At 48.0% G+C, this 17,030-nt stretch overlaps 1 protein-coding gene across 5 annotated transcripts in view; it reads right to left on the reverse strand.

Moving 5' to 3' along the window:
* Positions 1 to 3,128: 3,128 nt before the first annotated feature.
* Positions 3,129 to 17,030, reverse strand: part of GRID2IP (Grid2 interacting protein) — a 68,671-nt gene continuing 54,769 nt past the window's right edge. For 4 of the 5 annotated variants that reach the window (XM_083584697.1, XM_083584696.1, XM_083584695.1 and 1 more), the window contains 5 exons: positions 12,381 to 12,467; positions 11,207 to 11,336; positions 9,372 to 9,490; positions 8,068 to 8,232; positions 3,129 to 5,393 (listed from right to left, as the gene is read on the reverse strand). In XM_083584697.1, the coding sequence (XP_083440823.1) occupies positions 5,319 to 5,393; positions 8,068 to 8,232; positions 9,372 to 9,490; positions 11,207 to 11,336; positions 12,381 to 12,467 (576 nt within the window). In that variant the 3' untranslated portion in view covers positions 3,129 to 5,318. The remainder of the gene's footprint in view (positions 5,394 to 8,067; positions 8,233 to 9,371; positions 9,491 to 11,206; positions 11,337 to 12,380; positions 12,468 to 17,030) is intronic. The other variant, XR_014541369.1, reaches the window with a different exon arrangement.

The following is a 17,030-nucleotide window of genomic DNA, read 5'->3' on the forward strand; positions in this document are numbered from 1 at the left end:
GGCAAGTGTGGCTGGCCCTCAAAGTACCCATTGCGAAGGTTCAGGGGTCAATGTAGAACAGAATTCATGACTCCCCCAAAGAATTCTGGGAGTTGCGGTTTGTTAAAGGTGCCAAGAGTTGTTAGGAGGCTCCCTATATCCCTCAGAGGGTTCCCCGGGAAAAGGAGTTGATTGCTAAACCACCTTAGGAATTGTAGCTCTGGGAGATGAACAGGCATCCTTAGCAAACTACAGCTCCCAGAATTCTTTGGGGCAAGCCGTGGCTGTTTAAAGTAGAATCAGAGATCTTTAAATGTGCAGTGTAAATGGAGCTTGACTCCCTCTGGGGTTTCTGGCAGGAGACATTTCCAGCCCTTACACAGAATGCCATTGGGGATTGAACCCAGGGCCTTCTGCATGCTGAGCAGGTGCCCTGCCACTAAGCTCCACCCCTTCACTGCAAGGTCTACATCTTGGGGGGAACCCATTGCCTCCCACCCTGCAGTGGTTGCATACTTGAAGAAGGACTGACCAAAGTTTACCCACCAGTGGAAGCACCATCATCCTCTTGGGACAGAAGAGCAGCTGACAAGGCTCCATAGCAAAAGCTGAGCTGACTGGGCACTCCAGAACTCTCTTCTCTCTCCTTTGGCGTTTTTCATTGCTACACCGTCCTCCATCAAGACAAGTGAAAGCTGGGCCTCAGTTGCCTTGCCACCCTCTTGCACAAAAGAACAGCCGCCCCATCCCTGGGCATTGTGCCCAAAGTGATCTCAGGGCATCACATGAGCCACTGTGCCACCCTACCCCTGCTCTCCTTTCGGGGCCGGTGGGGGTGAGAGGGGAGTTAAGATCTTCACAAAGCCCTCATCTGGAGTTGCGGACATTTTTGCTGGGAGCTGCTTTTTAGGAAATTGCTAAATGTTGGCACTCTGCAGAAGGTTTTGTCAATAGACTCGTGGTTTACTCAGATGTGGTTTGTTGCTCTGGCTGAGAAATTGACATGCCAGGTCAGGGCAGCCAGAGGCAAGACGAGACTTTTATCCTTGCACAACACCTGGGCTTAATCCATCTCCCATATGAGATGCAACGATCAATAAGACAACTTGCCCAGACCCATGGAAACAGCTGGAGAGACCTAGTGGACTAGAGTCTTTAATATTATGAGTAGGTTCTAAGTTGTGGATCCATTCTTAAGGAAATCAGCCCTGAGTGCTTACTGGAAGGACAGATCCTGAAGCTGAGGCTCCAATACTTTGGCCATTTCATGAGAAGAGAAGACTCCCTGGAAAAGACCCTGATGTTGGGAAAGATGGAGGGCACAAGGAGAAGGGGACGACAGAGGCCGAGATGGTTGGATAGTGTTCTCGAAGCTACCAGCATGAGTTTGACCAAACTGTGGGAGGCAGTGGAAGACAGGAGTGCCTGGCGTGCTCTGGTCCATGGGGTCATGAAGAGTCGGACACGACTAAACAACAACAAAGTTGTGGTTCCAACTTTAAGCTGTGGTTACGTCTGCAAGAAATGACCGGCAAGCTGCTACTGCTTACATATTTTAGATTTAGATCAACACCTAGACAAACAAAACAGCAACAGAAAGAAAAGTGCAAGTGCCCTGTGCTGGCAGTGGGACCTGTGGAATGCCAACTCTGTTACTGAGCGAGATTTTCAGAGGACCCAGCAAAACGCAGCAGGAGAGAGCCAGGGTTACTTTGGAAGAGTTGCTGTTTTTCATTGACCCACTTTCTGACCATCAATGAGCAGGTGATGTGGCTGACCTGCTCGCAGTTAATGATCACCCCTGCCAAGGCCGCCAGGGCTCCCTTGCACATGACCTCACCAAGAAGACTTTGCATTATCAACAAAGAACCACGTGCCCATCGAGAGACAGATCCGCTGCCAAGGCGTAGCAAAGAGCAGGTGACAGACCAGAGTGTTTCTCGCTCCTGGCACGCTGACTGTCACGGCAGACACAGCATTGGCTGTGGGCTAAAGCTCAGGGCAGGCTGTGCAGGAAGTCAGTGGAGATCTGGAACTGTGAACATGCTTGGTTGTTGGCCATGAGTGACGGGTGCCATTCACAATGGACTGGCGAGGCAACCGTCTGGGGAGGGAAACCTGCAGCTCTCCAGCAGTTGCTGGACTACATCTCCCATGATCGCTGACCATTGGTGATCCTGGCTTGGACTGATGGGGATGAGTAGTCCAACCAGGGCCGGCCCACCCAAGAGACATGTTGAGGCAGTTGCCTCAGGGTGGCAGGCTCTCAGCAGCTGGGAGGAGTGACAGAACCGCCACCACCTCCTCCTCTACTGTGCATCTGCCACCCTCTGGGTGGGCATATGACAGAGGGTGGTGGGCAGGCACATGGCAGAGGTGGAGGAGGAGGCTGGGGCAGAATTTTCAGTTTTGCCCCTAGGAACAAAACATCCTGGCTGGCCCAAACAACACCTGGATAGCCAGCAGTTCCCCCATCCCTGCAGCAAAGAGGACAATGGGTCTTCAGTTGCATGCTCTGCATTGCTTCCTTACGTTTCTTTAACTCACATCTCTGTGGCAAATGTCACTGTAATCAGCTGTCCTTAAACTGGAAGTGGGTGGCTCTTGAAAGGTCACCTTTCTCCCTTCCCTGGATACCTCCAGATGCACCTGCACCAACGATTAGTGAAAGCTAATGGATGGACTGATCTCTCCATTGACTTGCAAGGGGGGAGGAGAGAAGAGGCTGTGCCCTCAAGCAAGGGCTGCTGTAGAAAAGGGTGAACACAGCTGCATCCCTCCCACTGGGACCCAATCAATGCCTGGTTGCCTCTCCCTACCTGCCTGCTCAGCTTGTAAGATATCACCAAGCCTTGCACTCACATATCATTGCAACCCAAATGAACCAGAAATGTGTGTTTTAAAAATATGAGTGTCTCAAGAAGCTGCAGCCTACACAATGCCACACTCTGCTTTTCCTGCCTTTGTGCACCATCAACATCCACCCACCCACCGAGAGAGAGAGAAAGAGAGAGAGAGCTCTGAATGCCACCAAAACCACATTTGCACTGCAGCAATCTTTTGGCCAGCTCCAGAAACAAACCACAGTCTCCCTCTCTAGAGGCTTGGTCCCACATCAGGGATCAAAGCGATGTAACGTTGCACATGCAAAAGGTTTTGCTGCAAGGACAGCATCACTTTATTGGAGGGGAGCATGTCAAGTTGGATGGAAATTCAGCTCTGGGCATATATACATCGTCCTTGATAGGAGCTCTTCAATCATTGAAAAACATCACAAGAAGATATTGTCTGGAAGCAAAGAGGGGGACCAGGCTCTGTCACTTTGCAACGTCAAGTCAGAACAGTCATACAACAGCCTCGAAAAGCTCCTTGAACAAGATTAGCTGGACACGGCACAGATCATCCAGTGGCAAGGCTGGTTACTGGTCAGCCTTCCTGGTAACCCAGCACCCACCCGACATTTTGAACTCCAACTCCCATCAGCCCTAGCATCATATGGTCCTGCCAGCTAAGGCTGATGGGAGTTGTAGTCCAAGATATCTGGAGGGCATCAGGTTGGAGGAAGGTTGGAAGAACCACAAATGGGAACCTGGGTGGCTCAGCTATGGCGAGGAGAGACGCCAATACCTGGCACTTGAAGCAGCGCAAGACGAAACAGTTTGTAGCAAGGGGATGGTACAGCTGGGCAGGGTTTAAAAACAACAACGGAAGAATTTTTAAAAATGAAAAGCCCAAGAGCCCACTAAGGTCAAGTGTAGTTAATGCACTGGGTGGTGACGAGTCTGTGTTTTTGGCCAAGGCTACCAAGAAGCTGCTTACTCCAGAGGGGCATGGAGAGAAAAGGTTAGATGGGAAAGGTGGCTTCTTCCTGAAGCACAATGGGTGGTGGGATGGAGATAAAATAAAGTCCTGGGTTTAATTTCCATCTAAGAGAACCTAGAGTAAGTGGGGCAGGTGGGGAATAGAAAAGCTTCTGCTTGGTCCTGGGCTGCACACAGCATCCCTCAGTATAAGGCAGCTCCTTGTATTTCATGGAGCGATGAGCAACTCCACTCGCTCTGCTGTGCTGAAAGAGGCTTTGCCACAGCCCAGGCAAGCATCCCCCGGCCTGGTGCCCCTCATGTGGGCTGGTGTTGCCATCCAAAACATATGGAGAGCACCAGATGAGGATGAAGCCTTCCCAGGGAGAAGAGTGCAGCTTCAGGGAGTGATCAGTCCTGGATGCTTTCAGTCTTATTTGCCAGGGTGAACCGGTTGGGGCAGAAGCATTCCCCAGACGACTGGCCTGATGTGTTTCTGATGATATGGACACCCCTTTTTGGGAGCAGGTTGCAGAGCCCAGAAGGTAACCAGGACTAGCTGAGGCGGAAGAGCAAAGCGTCTCAGCCTGGGCAACTTTAGATACCTGCCAGGGGCATCAAAGAATTCCCCAAGGAGAAGCTGTTTGGGGAATTGGTGCACAAACCTCCCTCCTCCTGCCCTGCCCAGATGCAACAGTAAACTGGTTGGATGAAACTAGAAGCCAGACTCCTCATAAAGGCCCATGAAATTTAGGGGAGAAATGAGAGGAAGTTCTGCCAGTCCCTCTCTGTGTCCTGGGTCTCACAGCTCAGGGCAGGGGTGTTGCCAGAATCAGCCCTGTGATACAAATGTGCCTAACAGGATTTGCACATGGTGATTTATACAAATAAATGCTGAACTTTTCGGGGAATGGAAGCCCAAACTTCTTGCTCTTGCTGTCAGGGCTTACTCTGAGCTATCCGATACCGAACATGATTTTCTGGGCCTGGTGTCCTATATGTGGATTGGGTTGCATACAAATTAGGATGGTGAGAGGGTCTGGGGTCTTGCCAGTACTGCACTAGGCAGTGTGTCCAGTTTCCCTATAAGCAAAGTTTTTTTCAAAAAGGTTTATGCTTTAAAAGAAGTGGGGAGAGAAAGAGTGGGAGATCTAGGGCTTTAAAAAAACCACAGCAATCCACAGGGATTCAGTGCCCTGGGCCATCCACTAACATGCCAGGCTTAGGATTGGGTGGGCTGAAGGAATGCATGTCCTGAATGGAGGGGAGAAAAAAATCTGGTCCTTGAACAGTTCGTAGAAAGCCACAGACATCCAGAGGGTCTCACAGCCAGAATGGCCACTGATGCAACTCCTGCTTCCTGCCCTCTTGCATCCAGGTCCACAACGGAGTGCCACAGAGGTGTTTTCTCCAGCACCAGAAAGAGCACAAAGTGATGGTCCCTCATTCTCTCTCTCTCCCCGGCAGTTCCCAAGCCAAGCAGAGATGCAGCCCCCTCATCTTCTCTTGGCCACACCCAACGGCTGACAGGCTGTTGTATCACCAGGCAAGAGGCGGGGTCATCCTGGGGCTGCGCTGGGGCTCACCGCCAGCCTGCACGTCGCTGAAGGCGCGCTGCGGGGAGAGAAGGAGGAGGCGTGAGAGGCAGCCCTGGGGGTTCCCCAAAGACAAGACCAAGCGAAGAACACACAAGGGGGTGTCCAACAGGGAAGGCTTTCCCCTTTGGTGCAATGGCAAGCTTCTCTTAAGCCCTACAGGAGGCCTGCCAGTCAAAAGGGGACAGCTCAGGGCCTCTGGCAAATCAGTCATCTAGTGTCTCCACCGCCTCACATCACAGCATAAGGCCGTCACGAACTGTAATCACATTGTGGCAAATTGCGACCCAAATGCTGGAAGCTGCCTTATACCGAACCAGACCTTTGGTCCCTCCAGCTCAGTATTATCCACACTGACTGGCAGCAGCACTTCAGGGTTCCAGGCAAGGACTCTCTCCCTGCCCTACCTGGCGATGCCATCGGGGATTGAACCCGGGACCTTCTGCTTGCAATACAGGTGCTCGACTGTGGGCCACCCCAGCTGTCCCAGCTGATGGGAATTGTCATCCTAAACATCTGGAAGGCCCCAGTTTAGCAAAGGATGCCCTTCTCCAAGACTGTCCTGTCCTCTGGGGTTTCTTAACTCTTGAGGTTTCACACGCAGAGCCAACTATTTGCTCCAACCAGCAGAAATCCCACCACCACCACCTGCATGTGATGAAGCTTCCTGGCACACATATTTTTTAATGATTGTTAAGTGCTTCTGTCTTTCTTCATTTCAGGTTGTATGACGTGCATCTAACATTAATTTCAGTGGGTCTGAATAACAATACAGTGGGCCGTGTTCAGAAAGTGGTGGTGGGGGATGAGTGTTCAGACCCCTGGGCCCTCACTTGTGGGGTGCCTCAGGGTTCCGTCCTCTCCCCCATGCTTTTTAACATCTATATGAAGCCACTGGGAGAGATCATCAGGGGGTTTGGACTGGGTGTCCATCAATATGCAGATGATACCCAGCTCTACCTCTCTTTCAAATCAGAACCAGTGAAGGCGGTGAAGGTCCTGTGTGAGTGCCTGGAGGCAGTTGGAGGATGGATGGCGGCTAATGGATTGAGGTTGAATCCTGACAAGACAGAAGTACTGTTTTTGGGGGACAGGGGGCGGGCTGGTGTGGAGGACTCCCTGGTCCTGAATAGGGTAACTGTGCCCCTGAAGGACCAGGTGCGCAGCCTGGGAGTCATTTTGGACTCACAGCTGTCCATGGAGGCGCAGGTCAATTCTGTGTCCAGGGCAGCTGTCTACCAACTCCACCTGGTACGCAGGCTGAGACCCTACCTGCCCGCGGACTGTCTCGCCAGAGTGGTGCATGCTCTGGTTATCTCCCGCTTGGACTACTGCAATGCGCTCTACGTGGGGCTACCTTTGAAGGTGACTCGGAAACTACAACTAATCCAGAATGCGGCAGCTAGACTGGTGACTGGGGGCGGCCGCCGAGACCACATAACACCGGTCTTGAAAGACCTACATTGGCTCCCAGTACGTTTCCGAGCACAATTCAAAGTGCTGGTGTTGACCTTTAAAGCCCTAAACGGCCTCGGCCCAGTATACCTGAAGGAGCGTCTCCACCCCCATCGTTCTGCCCGGATGCTGAGGTCCAGCGCCGAGGGCCTTCTGGCGGTTCCCTCATTGCGAGAAGCAAAGCTACAGGGAACCAGGCAGAGGGCCTTCTCGGTAGTGGCGCCTGCCCTGTGGAACGCCCTCCCATCAGATGTCAAAGCGATAAATAACTACCTGACATTCAGAAGACATCTTAAGGCAGCCCTGTTCAGGGAAGTTTTTTATCTGTGATGTTTTAGTGTATTTTTGGTTTCTATGGAAGCCGCCCAGAGTGGCTGGGGAAACCCAGCCAGATGGGCGGGGTACAAATAATAAATTATTATATTATTATTATTATTACCTCGGGTTAAGTACTTAATTCGTTCCAGAGATCCGTTCTTAACCCGAAACTGTTCTTAACCTGAAGCACCACTTTAGCTAATGGGGACTCCCGCTGCCGCTGCACCACCGGAGCACAATTTCTGTTCTCATCCTGAAGCAAAGTTCTTAACCCGAGGTAATATTTCTGGGTTAGCGGAGTCTGTAACCTGAAGCGTATGTAACCCGAGGTACCACTGTAATAGACAGGACACACTTAGGTCCTTTAATTTCGAAAGGCCTACTCTCTGAGTAGAACTAACACTGGATATGGGAGGTGTAAGAAGACATCGTTTCCCCTTCTGCCCTGTATTCGTCGCAAGCAGTGCTGTTTCCATTCTGCTGCAGTCCGCCTTCTGCCCAAAGTGACATTATTCATCTCACGGTCCACTGCAGTGAAACTGTGCAACTTAGTTTACAAAATTAATCATGTAAGTTATGTTACCATTGTTCTCCCATCCCATTCATTTTGGTACAAGAAAACAATGCAAAGGGTGGTGCGGTGAATGCAATGAACCTGGTTGCTTGCAACAACAATAGGGAATCCCAATCATATCTGCTGGTTTGACTTCTGTTCTGGGCATGGGACGACTAAGCAAACTTCAGCCATTCCCGTTCCCATTTCACTTCTCATCTGAATTCTCCGCCCTCCCTAGTTGGATGCAGTCCTGCGTTTTTATGGTATTGTGAGCAGCACTGACCAAGCCAGTGGCTACAAAAGGTAGCATGGAAATAATGCATTTTTAAAAACATCTTGTATTATTTGTAAGTTGGAAACAAACCTCAAACTTGCTCATGAATTCGGCGAAAATGCCGAAGAATGCTTCAGAGGTTGTGACTTTGGAGTCCTCCCCAAAGAAAGACAAAACTTTGCCAAACTCATCCATGGCTCTGTGTTGGAGGTCACTCAGGGACTGGATGGTGGGATGAGCACTTTCCAGGAAGGCCTTGAAGAGGATGGCTAAGGAGGATAAACTCTGCCACTGTCTCTGCGTACCTGGGCTGCCAGTACTTAAGAGGAGAACCACTGAACTGACCACAGGAAACAGACTCTAAGCGGCAGGTAAAGAATGCCCCCCCACTCCATTTATCCCAATTATGAGATAAAGAAAACAAACCCACAGCCATTTTATGCACAGGGATGCACATGGGAGCCCAGAAGTGTTGCTAAGCACTAAAAAGGTTCATTCCATAAAACCTGCATAAAATTATCAAATGCCAATTTATATGAACAGGTGCAAATTTAGGCTTTTAAATGTCACAGGCAGCAGAAGCCACCTAATTCCCCATCCAAATCACACTCATTTCCTTGGTTAATTTGCACTCCACCCTAAATCACTCCAGATTAGCTCCTCTTTAAATATTTCTCCCCCCACTTATTACTTCCAAATCATCTCCAGATAAAATCATTTCAGACTGATATATTCACTCAAATTGACATCCTATCAAGAGCACCTCCAATTAAAATTCCCCCAAATTCAGAAATGCTTGGGGGCAATAGTGAAAAGGTTGGAGGGGGGGAGTCCATTCCCCGGGGGCGGGGTTCCTGCTAACAAAGCCCCTGCAGGGACCAAATTGATATGAATACAAAGGGTCTGTTCAATGTCACTATTTTGCAGGAGGAATTTGAGTGCATAACGTAGACTTGGGTTTGTGCAATTAAAGAGGATTGAATTGCTCTGCCTTCGCAGCACAACAAATCCACTTTGAAACTGAATCCAGCATTTTGCACTTCGGGAAGTGACAGAGAAATGTGTTGGAAAATGTGAGATAAACAAATGGTTCATGGGAAGACACCCTGTAAGCAAATCAGGATGGAAGCGGCGGAGCCTTGTGGGCCGACGTGGCCCTTGGCAGGTGACTCCCCCTGATGCTGGCTGAGCGGCCATTCAGCAAGGAGACCAGGGACGTGGCAGCAACGCCAGGCCGGGCTCTGGGGCACAGAGACCCCCGGTGGCAGGCAGGGCAGAACGGGAATCCCTGTGTGTGCCCAGGGCTATAGCGCCCCTGCCCACCCACCCCCCACGCTACGCGCTGGGCTGGAGAGGATGTCCGCAGCACACTGGCCTTTTCAACCAAAGGATACATCCATCACTGTCGCAAACCTGTCCTCCGGGGAATCCCCCATGTTCTGGCAGGCAACCTCAATCTCAGCAATGGTGGTGTGGAGGTCGTGGAGGTCAGCCATTAATGTTCTCTGGTTCACTGAGGAAGAAAAAGCAGTAGAGAGAAGAGGATTCTGACAGATACGTCCCCTTCTTTCCTTTTTTTAAAAAAAAATATATTAAGTTTTACATAACAAATTTAAATTCAAGCACATCATTCACCTCTTCATTTAGAATTCTCTGCTTCCTTCGACTTCCCTCTGCCCTTCCATGGTTATCATTATCAAACCTTTTTTTTCCTACTGCTTATCTTATTTTCTCTAATTTGTTTAAAAACTTACAAGCATTACTCAAAATCCTACCAAAGTTTTTAGTTGTTTACAATGTTCTCCTAAATACATTGTAAATTTTCCCCATTCCTTCTTGAAATTCTTCTCTTCCTGGTTTCTGATTTCCTTCTTTCCTATGACTAGTTCACCACTAGAAAGTGTGCGTTGGGGAAAAGTAACCTGGAAATGAGTAAACTATGGGTTTTTTGGCTGGTTGGTTCATAAAAGATATTTGTATACCACTGTGTCATAAAAAATATACATCAAAGTGGTTTATAGCAATAAAAACATGGAACCACACCATTAAAAAGTTAAAAACTTATATCAACTAACCATCGTGGAAAGATGTATTCTTAATTGCTTGCATAGGCCTGGCAGAATAGAAAAGTTATCAGCAAGCATTTAAAACCTGGCACAGAAGGCACCTGCTGAATTTCTAGTGGCAGAGCATTCCACCGGACTGGGCTGTGTCATGTGACAAAGACACATGAGAGCAGAAGTAGCAAAGCATGCCTCAAAAGGCTTGGTTTCTATGTTGCATGAGCCTTGCCAACCTACAGAATGACGGCCAATGCTCTTACAAATTATCTCACTGATCAAGCTGGGATAGAAGGGTTCAGGCGATCCCTAAGGCATCCAATGTAGTGCAAATCAGCATAAAGATTTAAGCTTGTGCAATGGAACTCCCCCCCACACACACATCTCCCTGCTCCCCAAATCTGCTCCAGAGAGTGCAGGAAACCCCAGGACAGATTTAGGGAGGCTAGTTCCATTGCACAAGTTTAAATGCTTGTGCCAATAGAAGGATTTAGCTGGCTATTTCCCAAAGCCTCTCCCAGCCACTCTGCCCCACTCCCTGAAACTGTCCCTGAGGCAACTCACAGAGGCTCATCGAGGGGGAAATGAGACCCTTCCTCACCAATCCCCCAGCTCAAGTCTATGTGAAACAATGAAACTGGAAGCTTAACCTGGCAGAAGGAAGCTTTCAAGATGCCTGGGGAAAGCCCGTTGCTGAACCAAACTTATTACTGAATAGGCATGATCCATTTCTTCTGTAAATAGTTGATTTTTAAAAAAAAGGAATGGTGAAGGGATTAAAAAGCAGTATATTAAGAGCTGTGTGGAACCTCTGTTTAATTCCAGCTAAGTGCAGGAAAGCAAGGAATAAAAGAGTCTAGCGTGGAACCCCTTGTGGAAGGGCTGTAGCTCAGTGGTTAGAGCATCTGCTCCAGGTTCCATCTTCAATGGCATCTTGGGGATGGGGGTGTTCTGGGAGGGCCCCTGTTTGAAACTCTGGAAAGCTCCTGCTGCCAGTCCGTGTCAACAATATTGCACCAGCATTCCTGCAACTTGATGCCCCCCAGATGTTTTGGTCTATAACCTCTGTGAGCCCAGGATCGCACAGCTGGCTGGGGCTGATGGGAGTTGTCGTCTAAGCCATCTGCAGAGCCCCTGTTTCCTAGGTACTCCATCCTCGTCTGTTTTACCTTTGGCAGCATGTGGCACGGTGGGCAGATCCTTGGCAAAGCCCAGGAGTTCTGGGAAATGTTGGCTAAGGGATTTGGCAAGAATGTGCAGGAAGGTGGATTTTCCATCGACAGTCTTGGTGGTATTCAGCTGGAACAAAGCAAAGGAAAGATGGAGGGTTGGAAGTGAAGGCTGCCAGGGGAACTTCAGGCCACAAGCAGCTCAGCCTGAGAATGTAGCTGACTCGGCGCAGGCATTTGCCACTACATCAAAGCTTCTAGTCCACATGGGTGCAAAAGAATCATAGAACTAAAGCCGGAAGTGACCCAGAGGGTCATCTAGTCAGACCTCAGAGCAAGCAGGAATAAGAGGACAGGGCAGTTCCTGCCCCTTTGATTTGCTGGTAAATTGCACTGCGGTAATAATCTGCAACTATTTCATGAGCTGATTGTGATTTAAATGTGAAATGTTCTAAGGCCCAGCAGTTCTCAACTTGTGGGTCCCTAGATGTTGTTGGACTACAACTCCCATCATCCCTGAGCTCTGGCCTTGCTAGCTAGGGGTGATGGGAGTTGTAGTTCAACAACATCTGGGGACCCACAGGTTGAGAAAGGCTGTGGGTTTGTCTTTCCTTTTTGTTCTGAACCACACTGAGTTCCCTCTTTGGAAGAAGGGCGGGATATACATTTCACAAGCAATTGTTGCGCAGAGGTTGATGATTTCAGCAGATGAAACTTGCAAGGCAGGCTAGACCAGGGGAAATCCCTAGTCCTTTGCAGCTATTAAATGGGCACAAGCACCACCCTCTTCCCCATCTGGACTTCTGGTTGACGACTGTAGCAGAGAGTATCTTGAAAGCGAATATTTTGCCCACACAGAAGCCTGAGGTTTCTACAAATGCACTCATCTCTCTCCATCCTCTGCCCAGGAAGCAAGAAGCATCACCCTGCTTGAGGACACATACCAGCCCAGGCAAAAGCACTTGAGCTGGTGAGAGGTGTGGCCTGGGGATGCGGGCTTGACAGATAGGCCTGGAGGGCCACATTTTGGCCCCCAGGTCCAGGGACCACCAGTCATGCCATCAGCCAAGAGAGAATGCCTCTCCCCTTGGAGGGCTCATTGAATCCCAAAACTGTGAAGTTGGAAGGGACCCAGCCCCTTGCAATTCAAGAATGCTGCTCCAACTCCACTTACCTCAGTGAGGAAGTTGATCTTAAAGCCGGTCGTTTTGTTAGTCTTCGGTTGCCCATGATTCAGGTAGTTGCCCATGGCCAGCACAAACTGCAAAGGGAATTTCTTGTGAGTAGCCAGTCAAAGGACCCTCCTCTCTTCCCAACCCTGAGGTAGAACCTCCCACAAAATGGTGGCCTTCAAACACTTCAGACTACAACTCCCAGCAACCCCAGCAACCTAGAGTCATGCTGGCTGGGGCTGATGGGAGTTGTAGTCCAAACCGCTGGGAGGAAATCAGGTTGGCAAAGGGTGGTCTACACAAGACCGAGGTCCAATTCTGCACAATGCATCTTCATTGTCTTCACAAGTTGGGACTGACTTCTGCTACACAAGGAGCTGAAAACACATTAGCTGCTCGGATCACCTTCCAGACCACCCCCAGATAGATTTCCCTGCAGCACCAAACATGCTAAATCCCATCAAGAATTTGTTCAGGAGAAGCTGGTCACAGAATTGTAGACTTGGAAGGGACTCCAAGGGTCTTCTCGTCCAACCCCCTGCAATGCAGGATTCACAGCTGAAGACTCCCTGGCAGGTGGTCATCCAACCTCTGCTTAGAAACCTCCAAGGAAGGAGAATCCACCACCTTCCATGGTAGTTTGTTTGACTGTTGAATAGCTCTTGCTGTCCACCAGGGCAAGGTGGGGCAGAACCATGCCATATTTTTTCTGCACCCAAGATCCACAGCTATGGTTCAGGGGTCCTGTATGCATAAAATTCTTATAGAATTATACAACTGTAGAGTTGGAAGGCACACACACAGGGTCATCAAGTCCAACCCCCAGTGTCACAGATCCCCCAGAGTCCTTCCTGTCCATTTCTCTTGGTAAAAGCAGAACTTATTTGATGCTGACCTCTAGAAATAGGGAACCTCTAGCTGTCAATGTTTTTCTTCTCTGTTGCTTGAGGAAAGTGTCTTAGCTCAGTGATAGAGCATGTGCCTTGCATGAAGATTCTAGTTTCAATACTTGGTATCTCAAAGGATGGCTGGCAAAGACTCCCTCTCTGAAACCCTGGAGAGCTGCTGCCAGTCAGTGCACACAACACTGACCTAGATGAACCAGTGGGTCTGATTCAATATATGGCAGCTTTCCATAGGCTTTTGTCTAAGAACTGCTTAAGCATACACTGATTTTTTTTTGCAAAAGAGGAGAACATAAGAATAACCTGCTGGATCAGGACAATGGCCCACCTAGTCCAGTGGCCAACCAGATGCCTCAGTGGGAAACCAGAAGCAGAACATGAGCACAAGTGCACTCTTCCTTCCCATGGTTTCCAGCAACTGGCGTTCAGAAGCATTGCTGTGTCCAACAGTGGAGCCGGAGCAGAGCCATTAAAGCTAATAGCCATTGATAGCCCTCTCCTCTGTGAATTTGCCTAACCATCTTTTAAACCCATCTAAATTGGTGGCCAACACTGCTTCCTGTGGAAGGGAGTTCCACAGTTTAACTGCAAGAGAATGGGTTTTTTAAAAATCTGTCCTGCATCTTCCAACATTCAGCTTCATCAGATGCTTACAAGTTCCAGTGTTAAGAGAGAGGGAGAAAACTTTTCTCTCTCTGCTTTCTCTGGACCATGTAAAAAAATTTAAATTTCTATCACGTTGCCTCTTGAAGGATGTTGCCTCTTGAAGGAGCACCTCCAACCACATCGTTCAGACCAGACACTGAGGTCCAGCTCCGAGGGCCTTCTGGCAGTTCCCTCACTGCGAGAAGTGAAGCTACAGGGAACCAGGCAGAGGGCCTTCTCGGTAGTGGCACCTACCCTGTGGAACGCTCTCCCATCAGATGTCAAGGAGACGAGTAACTATATAACCCTTAGAAGACGTATGAAGGCAGCCCTGCATGAGGAAGCTTTTCATGTGTAATGTTTTATTATGTTTTTATATATGTTGGAAGCCGTCCAGAGCGGCTGGGGCAACCCAATCAGATGGGAGGGGTACAAATAATAAAACATTATTATTAATGGAACACTCAGGATGAAACGGTGAAATCAACTATGATTAAATGGGCACAAGATGTAGGACATAATATTATGATGGCTGACTGGGAACAGTTATGGACCACAGGTATGAAGTTTACAGCATGTAATGCCTTAAGAGAGAATATAATGAAAATGATTTACAGGTGGTACATGACACCAGTCAAGCTTGCAAAAATTTATCATTTGCCCGATAATAAATGTTGGAAATGTAAAGAGACTGAAGGTACATTCTTTCACCTTTGGTGGACATGCCCAAGGATTAAGACTTTCTGGGAGATGATCTATAATGAAATGAAAAAGGTATTTAAATATACCTTTCTGAAGAAACCAGAGGCCTTTCTCCTGGGCATGGTCGGCCAATTGGTGCCAAAGAAGGATAGAACTTTCTTTATGTATGCCACAACAGCAGCAAGAATACTTATTGCAAAGTACTGGAAGACACAAGATCTACCCACCCGGGAAGAATGGCAGATGAAGGTGATGGACTACATGGAATTGGCGGAAATGACTGGCAGAATCCGAGACCAGGGAGAAGAGTTGGTGGAAGAAGATTGGAAGAAATTTAAAGTTTACTTACAGAAACATTGTAAAATCAAGGAATGTTAGAAGGATGTTGGAATGAAGTTATGTGGTTTTAGCAGAAATGTTATAAAGGCTTAAGAAAAAACAGAATGTTAATTGGTGAAAAGAGCGAAAGTAAAGTCACATTATATTAAGATAAGGACAAAAACTGGAAAAGATGGAAAGGATTTGCTGAAATAGCTAACCGAACTAGAATACAAAAAAGGGAGGTGTGAGGAGGTGAAGGAAACAAGCGAATGAAAGATAAGTTATGGGAAGGTTTGTTGTGTTTTTTAATTGTGTTTATTTTTCTGTTTTCTTTTTTTCTCTTTTTTTCTTTTTCATTATTGTGATGTGTTGTTTTGTTTTTGTTTAATATGGTGTTCTCTATTTTTTCTTTTTGTAACCTTTAAAACTTTAATAAATATTATTTAAAAATAATAATAATAAAACATTATTATTATTAAGCTAAGGAAGGCTGGGAGAAGACCCAGAAGAAAAGACCTCTGCCTCTGGTCACCTTCCATTCACTGCGCTGTTGCCCCAACACTCCCTGCATTTGTGTGAGTTTCTAACCCCTCCCTTGGGTCAAAGATGAGCTTTATGTCTCCAGGAGTCCCAAGGGCAGACCAAGACGGGGATGGGGCGAGAACCCAATGCATGCCACGTCTCGAACATAACTTTTGGGTTAATCAACAGCCGGCTGAGGACGCTGTGCTGTTAACCAGGCGTGATTCGTGGCCTCATCAGTGGGTGTGAAGAATAGTTTGGGAACCTGCCAGGTCCTCTGGCCTCTTTTTCTCCCTTGGGGGGCCAACTACACACTACAGGTGAACGAACACGTGTGGCGAAGCCCCAGAGCTGCTCACCCTGGAAGGAAAACAGCTTGGGGAAGTGAGGATTTGGAGAAGAGAAGATTTTTAGCAGCAGGGGTGCTTCACCCCTTCTGATGGCCAGCAAATTGGGCAGCTTTAAATAAGGGACATTATTTAGATACTTATTGCCTGGCCTTCACCCAAAGGTTCCAGAATGGGTTACACGTTGCAGTGTTAAAATACTATATTAAAAACTTTAATGAATTGGACTACGTGGAAATGGCCAAGTTGACGGCAACATTAAGAGATTGAAATAATGAACTTTTTAGAGTAGAATGGAGGCCTTTTGTGAACTATTTGAAAAACGTAAACCAGACAAATGAAATTTGACAGGGCAGGATTCGACATAGGAGCAGCGGAAGTAAACGATAAAGTAATTGTATGAGATGGGTTTCTGTAATAGAGGAGAGTTTGCTATATAATGCAGTAGAAAAGGTCTTGAACCAAAACGCTGTGGAGGTTTGGGTGGGAAGTCAATACATGAAACAATGTAATTATTCAATTTGAAGTTAATTTATATATAAAAAAGGAAATTCAATAAAAAATATATTATAAAAAACTCCATATTAGAAATAATTTGAATAAAAATAAGGTACGTCCTAAAAACAAATGCCTCCCAGAGTCAAAAGCCAGGGTAAAGAGGCGCATCTTCAGCATTCTCTGAACACTGTATAATGAAGGTGCTAGGCACACCTTTGTAGGGAGGGAGTTCCACAACTTAAGGGGCCACCATAGAGAAGGCCCTGTCCTGGACTGCCACCACCTGAGCCTCTGAGACGGGAGGAGGAACACTGGAAGCTGACGCATACTTGGTCAGACCATGGTCCATCTAGCTCAGTACTTCTGCACTGACTGGGAGTGACTCACCAGGGTCTCAGGTGGGAGATATTCCCCACAGGTCCTACCTTGAGGTCCTGCTGGGGATTGAATCTGGGGCCTTCTGTATGTGAAACAGCTGCTCTACCACTGAGCTACAGTCCTTCCTCTCTCACATAAGATAGAGATTTTTATTTTTATTTTAGAAAGCGGGCTGGATGGGGAGGTGGGGAAGGAGAGTGCAGGCTAGCCAAAGTTCTCCCTGGCTGCACCTGCATCCCAGCAAAGCTCAGCTGAAAAGAAAGGGGCATTTTGGACTGCATTTTTTTCCATTCCCATGTCAAGGAGAGACTCCATCAGGCAAGGCCTCTTTCCA

This window comes from Podarcis filfolensis (genome assembly GCF_964270895.1).
Source record: "Podarcis filfolensis genome assembly, chromosome: 14".
In the NCBI taxonomy this organism is placed as follows: domain Eukaryota; kingdom Metazoa; phylum Chordata; class Lepidosauria; order Squamata; family Lacertidae; genus Podarcis; species Podarcis filfolensis.